Source organism: Ctenopharyngodon idella, chromosome 5 (genome assembly GCF_019924925.1).
Source record: "Ctenopharyngodon idella isolate HZGC_01 chromosome 5, HZGC01, whole genome shotgun sequence".
Taxonomy (NCBI): Eukaryota; Metazoa; Chordata; class Actinopteri; order Cypriniformes; family Xenocyprididae; genus Ctenopharyngodon; species Ctenopharyngodon idella.
Window position 1 is genome coordinate 1,963,301 of NC_067224.1, and position 8,626 is coordinate 1,971,926.

The 8,626-nt window shown below is 36.6% G+C and overlaps 1 protein-coding gene across 1 annotated transcript; it reads left to right on the plus strand.

Moving 5' to 3' along the window:
• Nucleotides 1-2,656: 2,656 nt before the first annotated feature.
• Nucleotides 2,657-6,770, plus strand: LOC127513147 (transmembrane protein 250). The gene is made up of 2 exons (XM_051894738.1): nucleotides 2,657-2,777; nucleotides 5,381-6,770. Exon 2 carries the CDS (start codon nucleotides 5,569-5,571, stop codon nucleotides 5,986-5,988), a length of 420 nt encoding a protein of 139 aa, XP_051750698.1. The 5' UTR covers nucleotides 2,657-2,777; nucleotides 5,381-5,568; the 3' UTR covers nucleotides 5,989-6,770.
• Nucleotides 6,771-8,626: the final 1,856 nt, after the last annotated feature.

The following is an 8,626-nucleotide window of genomic DNA, read 5'->3' on the forward strand; positions in this document are numbered from 1 at the left end:
TATATATATATATATATATATATACGACTATCGTCTTTCAGACGAACACAATGTGAACGCCACATTTTGCAGCCCAAAAAATGCATCCATCCATCATAAATATAATCCATACGGCTCCAGGGGGTTAATAAAGGCCTTCTGAAGCAAAGCAATGGGTTTTTGTAAGAAAAATATCCATATTTAAAAATTTATTAACTATATTAACTAGCTTCTACCAGACAATTATACGCATACTGTGCAAGTCTTGAGCTCCTTTTATATCGAAATCCTCCAACATTTCTCTTTAAAAATTCTCGTTTTAGACTTCTAATTTGTGACCAGTGTTTTGTTGTGCTCTATCCTCTGAGCTTCTGCATTTGTCATGCGTCGGGTCACTCTTGTGCCACAAATCGATTTGTCCCTGATGCTAGTTATTATACTTAAAGTTTTAATATGGATATTTTTCATACAAAAACCCATCACTTCACTTCAGAAGGCCTTTATTAACCCCCTGGAGCCGTATGGATTATATTTATGATAGATGGATGCATTTTTTTGGGCTTCAAAACACCCCCCTACAATTATAAAGCTTGGAAGTGCAAGGATATTTTTAACTACAGTATCTCACAAAAGTGAGTACACCCCTCACATTTCAGCAACTATTTTAGTATATCTTCTCAAGGCACAATACTATAGAAATGAAACTTGTATATATTTTAGAGTAGTCAATGTGTTGCTTGTATAGTAGTACAGATTTACTGTCTTCTGAAAATAACTCAACATACAGACATTATTGTCTAAATAGCTGGCAACAAAAGTGAGTACACCCTAAGTGATAACAGCTCTACGTCTTTTAACCATGCAAAGCCACATGTCCTATTCATCATGTTCATGTTTTTGTCTGCTTGATAGGACCATACAAATGTGTGTATCTTGTATTAGAGCAGTTTAAATTTGGTGCTTTGAGTACAATTCTCTCATACTGATCACTGGAAGTTCAACATGGCACCTCATGGCAAAGAACACTCTGAGGATTTGAGAATTAGAATTGTTGCTCTCCACAAAGATGGCCTAGGCTATAAGAAGATCAGTAACACCAAACTGAGTTACAGTACAGTGGCCAGGGTCATACAGAGGTTTTCCGAGACGGGTTCCACTTGGAACAGGCCCCGCAAGGGTCGATCAAAGAAGTTGAGTCCTCGTGCTGTGCGTCAGGTGCAGAAGCAATACAATTTTCATTTTTATAGTATTGTCGCTTGAGAAGATATACTAAAATGGTTGCTGAAATGTGAGGGTGAGATACTGTATATCTCTGACTGTGTTCATCTGCAAAAAGATGGCTTGAGGGTGAGTAAATCATGGGGTAATTTTCATTTTTGGGTGAACTATCCCTTTAATATGTGCGGCGGGAGCTTCATGGAATGGGTTTCCATGGCCAAGCAGCTGCATGTAAGCTTCACATCACCAAGAACAATGCCAAGCGTCAGATGGAGTGGTGTAAAGCACGGCACCACTAGACTCTGGAGCAGTGGAAACCTGTTCTGTGAAGAGACAAATCACACTTCTCTGTTTGTCAGTCTGATGGGTGAGTCTGGGTTTGGAGGATGCCAGGAGAACGTTACCTGACTGCATTGTGCCAGCTGTAAAGTTTGTGGAGGAGGGATGATAGTATGGGGCTGTTCTGGCTCCTTACTTCCAGTGAAGGAAAATCTTAATGCGTACCTAGACATTTTGAACAATGCTAAGCTTGTGGGAACAGTTTGGGGAAGGCTCTTCTATTCCAGCATGACTGTGCCCCAGTGCACAAAGCAAGGTCCATAGTTGAATGAACTGGAACGGAGATTGCGAGCCAGGCCTTCTCATCCAACATCAGTGCCTGACCTCACAAAGGCTCTACTGGATGCTCTAGACTCCTCTGGAAAGCCTTTACTTTTACTGTATTGGCATATTGTTCTAGCTCAGAACCTTATGGATGTGTACTTCATCACACTGTTTGATAAAACACTGAATAGATATATTATAAACATTATGGATTTTATGTTACGTAAGTTAGGTAATGTATGTGTATTTTCCAATGTGCCATCTGTAGCCTATTACTATAATTATTTCAGCATCAAGGGTGATTTGAAACATGTATCTTGCATTGTTTGCTATTGAATGAACTGATTGTTAAAAGTACTAAATTGAAAGAAGATTAAACCAAATGTTCTCATTACATATTATATATATATATATATATATATATATATATATATATATATATATATATGAAAGCATGGGACCATGTTTCGAAAGAATGACTGTGTGATCAGTTTGGTTTTTGTACTACAGTTTTGAAAATGCACACCTTATTTGTGAAAATAGTACCAAGTGGTTATAGTTGAACTAACATTATTTAATCAGATCTAGTGTAATCTGCGATACACATCGTTTCAAAGTAGCTTTACATATCAAATTACTATATTGTGATATATATATATATATATCATTACTGTGACAGAAAAATGCCCATCTGATGGTTCAAGATTTTGAGGTATTAATGTAAGATATTTGTTCCAAGGGACTTAAAACAAGTAACCACTGCTAATTTAAACACCACGAACGGATTCTGATAATCCTGTCGTAAATCTATTAAAAGAAAAAACATATTTACGACATAAAAAGACCAGCAGCCTGCGCCTTTAAATTGTCCGGCTGTTGTCATGGCAACCAGCGGGCCTGTGTGTTTTGCGACAGACCGTGTTCCGCGCCGCAGCACATCATTATCAGCACAGCAGATGAATCCAGCATAAACGCATGTGAGTTTCATTCCCTTATACCATATATAATTACATATGATGTACATATAATATGTAATAAATAAAGTGTGTGACGAGAGGTGAGTGATAACGTGTTTTCTGCGGGATGAACAGCATTAAATGTGGCCTTGCGTTTATAGAATAACCATTAGACAGATGTATGTCTGTATGTTTTGCATAAAACATAATTATTCTGAGGTTATTTGAACACTTGAACACTCAAAAAACGTATTACTCTGGATTTTGTATTCTTTTGCGTACCGTGTAAATGCAATGGAATAAATACCTGAGATGATAATCATAATGTTATTGTTCCACTGTAATACAATGGTGTTCTTGGAAGTAACTTGTAATTCTATGTAAATAAATACCATGGTTTATAAATGAGGCAAGCGTTCTGTTTCTGTACCATGGTATTAACCAGGGCTCCAGATATTTATACAGGGGGCAAATGTAAATATCTAAATTACAACTATCCACATGAAAACATTACATTCTGTTTGCATTTCACTGATTCTTGAGATAAGGGACAAAACATGTCTTACACACAAAAGCCCTCTTTATGTTAAAAATAAATAAATTTGTAAAAATACTTCAAGTTACATCTAAAGGAGTAAAGTAAAGATACATCTAAAGGAAATCTGAATATTCAGGACATTCATTGCTTTTATTTTTAAATAGTTTTGTTAGTATTATTTTAAATACATGCTCTATACTTGGAAAACACGTAATTTAGCCTGTCCTCATCATGAGGTCACAATGTAAAATTGCCAAACAAAGTGTTTAAAAATGCAACAAATTCAAAAATATACATTTAAATTGAAAGGCAGAGATCTGTAATATATCAAACAATACAAAAAGTAAGTCTTGGATTATATTTTCCATTAAAAGTTCCTATTAAAGTTGTGTCCTCACTTTGCGTCAACTCTATCAGGTTTTTTTATAATTCTGAATAAATCAGGCAATGTCATGGTCATCTTTAACTCTGAGGACCCCTTTCCTTTTTCCTGCTCATTGTGGATCTCACAGTAGGACACACAGTCCTGGAAGTCTTATATTTTTTTATATTTTATACAAACAGTGTTGAAGTCTCTGCGGTCACAGCTTTAACGTGTCAACTCCGTCATCCCGGTGTAATAGTTTCTGTAAATAGTTATGGGATAAATCTTGGCATTTTTGATGTTTATTAAGGCAGCTACAGCTGAGAAAGAAAACAAAATTGCTCCACTGTACAACACATGATTAAGGTGGAAAAATATTCAGTTTTGTCAACTCCGTCTCAACAAGTGCTCTCAAAAAGTCTATATAATGTGATTTAATATGTTTTCTTGCATATGGGGAATTCTTCTAATGTTGTTTCATGATTCTATTTACATATACTGTATATTTGGCCCCAGCTGGACCTTTGTCAACTCCGTCAGTATTTAACACCGTCAGGTGAAGTTTTTTGTTAATTTTGAAAGAAATGTCTTATTCTTTTTTCAATTCATTGTGTTAAAATATTAAAACATCAACTGAACTACATGATATCATGTCTGATTTACCTAAGAACATTGGTTATATATGTTAAATATTAAAAAGGAGGTTAGAGAATTAAAGAATTTAGGAACTGGATTATTCATAATAACCCTAACCCAAGAAAAAAATTAGAGAATTTATTTATCACTTAGCTCCTTTATTGAACACAATTACTACATAATTGAAGACTTTACACTGTTGTTGGATGGATCAAATTAAAATATCATGCTTTTTTAATGTCTCTGACAAAGTTGACACAAATTCTGAAGTGAATAAATGTACATTTTTAGAGAAAAACATTTTCAGAAAAACCTGTTTCCTTTGTCTACAAATATATCAGTTTAAAAATAATGTATACTTCTAAAATATGTTTTGTCCCTTATCTCAAGAATCAGTGTTATATACAGTCAGAATAACTCATATTGACCAAATATCAGCCGATTAATCATATTTGTCTATCACTAATAGGGGTGTAACAATATATCGCAATACAAAAATGCGACAATATGTATTGTGTATAGTTCGCCCAAAATGAAAGTTTAGACTGGTTTAATTTTGCATCAAACCTAGAAGATCACACATTTGAGCTTCCATGTTTATTAATTATCATCAATAAATTAAAAATAAAATGCATTACTTAATAAAATATAATATATTTAAACAGGACCTATATTACATCTTGTGAAAGGGGCATTATAAGTCTCTGGTGTCCCAGAATGTGTCTGTGAAGCTCAAAATACCCCACAGATCATTTATTAGAGCTTGTCAAATTTGACCCTATTTGGGTGTGAGCAAAAACACACTGTTTTTGTGCGTGTCCCTTTAAATGCAAATTAGCTGCTGCTCCCGCCCCCTTTCCAGAAGAGGGCGGAGCTTTAACAGCTCGCGCTTCGGTCGCTCAACAACAACAAAGCTGGAGAATCTCACGCAGCCAAAATGAGGATTGTCAGTACGATTGTTTAATGAACAGTGCTTTGTGTTAACTGTTTTATCTTATGTCTTAGAAGTAATAATTTAAAAAACATACAATTTCAACTCTAATCACTAATTATGATTTCTTTGTTGTTGGTGGTTTATTCCCCCAGAGTTTCAGTGCTATGGAGATTCCTACAAGATGAGCGGCAATGCGCTCGGTCACAGGAGCGTCACATTAACATCCGTCCGCCTTTTAGCTATCTGCAGGTGATCCTGTTATGCAACATGCAGCCCTGGAGTTCCTGGAAGAGTCCTGTCAGTGGGCCTTCCTGAATCCAGGGGCTTCCCAAGCCCACCCATGCCTGTCATTCCCATCCCACGGAGGGTTCGCTCCTTCCATGGCCCTCACACCACCTGCATGCACTCCGCATGTGGCCCAGCACGCACCGCCCAGCTCGTACGCACCAAATACAACAACTTCGACCTGTACCTGAAGTCTCGGTGGATGTATAGCTTCATCCGGTTCCTTCTCTATTTCGGCTGCAGCCTGTTTACCTCCCTCCTCTGGGTGGCGCTGTCTGCCCTCTTCTGCCTGCAGTACGTCAGCGTGCGAATTTTCCTTCGCCTTCAGTACAAGCTGTCCGTCATCCTCCTGCTGCTGGGCCACCGCCGGCTGGACTTCGGCATCCTCAATGATCTGTTCATATACAGCATGCATGTGACCATGTTTCTGATCGGAGGCCTGGGATGGTGTTTCATGGTCTTTGTAGATATGTGAAGTTCTGATTGGCTGAATGAATATGATCACTGAAAGACACAAGTCTTATGCTTAATCAAACCCACTTTGATTCGTTTATTTAAGCTTGCAACATGACAAAACTGAGAACATTTAAAAGAGTAATAAAAATGTTGTAAGTGTGCATGGTTTATTTTTATGTTTTATATTAATTAAATGTGTTGTGTGTGTTGCATTTTAACACTGTGCGTAGGGGAATCTCATTTAACATCATACATTTTTAGATATGCATGTGCCTCGATTTACATTTGCTTTAGAAAAGTTGGTCTTTTATCACGGTTCTCTTCGTCATACAGAAATATCCTTCACTAATGGATTTGTGGTGTTTAGACTATATTATTTGTCTGGTGCCAATCAGAGCATGAGTCTGATGCCCCATGTTGCATTAGTGTGGTGTTGTTGGCGCCAGCCTGGCATGAATGGAAAGTGAGTGAGTACAATCTCCTATTGTTTGAGGATCAAACATCATATGCCTCATACTTGGCCAAGCATGCTCTTTTGTTCTGAAACCGAACGGACACCAGTAACATTTCAGACTGGCCATTGTACCGCTCAGCACAGAAGGGTCAATGCCTCGATGAACTGATACATGTACATCTACCGATATGATCAGTGTCAAATGGCCGAAGGGACACGTCCTGGAGGGACACGTATCTACTACTGCAGACGCGCTCGGATGGTTGTTGTGGTGTAGCACAGTTCAATAACATCTCAGGAACAGCATATGAATAAAAACACTATGAATAAAAATGGTGATAATCTCACTAGTGTGTCCAATTTCTGTGTATAATAAATGTGAGCCAGACAATTGTGTCTTAATTTGTTTCAAAGAGATGCACAATACTACATGTACACATTAATTTTGCACTTTTTACCCAATATTGGCTTGAAATCCACTAAAAAAGCAGTAAAAAAAAGATGGACAACGATTGTAGTAAGTGAAGCCACCAGTGTGGCAATATGGTGCTGACATCTTGAGTCTCGAGTCTGCGCAGTAGTGAGCGCAAAGTGGAGCCGCGATATCAAGGTCCCGCCCGCACTCCCGCAGAATCGGTTAATAAAGCAGAACAGCTCATGTCGGTGTGAAATAAACAGTTCTGGAAATGTAGAAATTAAAGTTAAAGCTTCAATCTCCTGAAGATCCAGAAAAAAAAGTCTGTTGGTGCTTCAGTGACTACTTCGCTCAGAGAAGCTGTCAATCTCAACAGTCAATCATGATGTCAAAACCCGTGTTTTTATAGCATCAAATAACTAACAAAACAAACTTATTTAAAGAACGAACACTTTAACTAACATCAGCGTGATAAAAACTTTATAAAATGACAGAAATCATCTTTGAAAAAAAATATATTTGAAGTGTAATTTGATTGTTTAGGTTGTATATACAGCATCCAGCCACTTAGGGGCGAATGAGACGCTTTGGCTTCACTTTTCAGGACTTGTGTGGCACACGACTCCTGAAAAATGTATAAACAAAAAATCATTATTTTAGGCACAATGTTGTGAGTTACTTTGTTTTTGCTCTGTCAAAGAAAATAGATCCAAGTAAAACAACTGTTTTTGTGAATAAATCAGTGTTTTTGAACAAATTGGTTAAATTAATGATTCAATGACTCACTTACTAAGACAGTCAATTGTTTTGTTCCTGACTTTTGTTCATCTTTAAGAATGAACCTGGTTGAATGATTGATTCAATGACTCTCTCATAAAGACTTTCAATTGCCATCTACTGGTGTAACAATCTTTACATATATTTAAATATTTTTATATGTGTATGTATGTTTTTTTCTGTGTATTTCTCTTCGGTAAAGCACTTTGTAAACACTGTTTTAAAAGGTGGTATATAAATAAAGCTTCACTTACTTTAGAAAGAAAAACTGAAAAATCTCGCTAACCCACTGATAGTCTGTCTGGAACACGCAGACAAGACAAGCAGAGTGATACAAACAGTCAAAAGTCCTTGTGCTGTTGGTGTCCTATATTAAGTATGGCTAATATATGAGCTATTATTTTATATCTTGCAGTTCTGACTTTTTTCTCAGAATTGTGAATTTGCAAGTTTATTTCTTTTGTTCTCGTAATTGCAAGTTTATATCTCGGAATTGGGAATTATTTCTCAAAAAGTCAGAATTGTGAGATATGAACTCGCAATTAAAAATGTAATTGCGACTTTTTTCTCACAATTGCAAGTTTATATCTCATAATTCAAACTTTCTCAGAACTGTGAGTTTAAGAAAAAAATGTGTCAAAATTGTGGGGAAAAGGTTGCAATTAGGCTACCTTTTTTATTTTTTATTATATGGGCCTGGTACAAATATGACATACAAAAATAGGCTATTGGCCCATATGTAGCCTATGCATGATCGATCATTAAATGATCGCGATCTCGATTCAAATACACATGCGCTATGATTCTGCTATGTCTATTAAATGATCACACCAGAATTTTTACCTGCTTTCGCTGCTGCCACTGAGCCAGCGAGTGTTTTCAATACAGTAGCTATTACTATTTCTGTTGCAAATAACGAAAGTAGGCCTACTTTGAAACTAATTTTACGCTTCGAATAAAGATTGTATCTATTACATTATGCCAGTAGGTGGCGACGAGTAACTGTTAAAA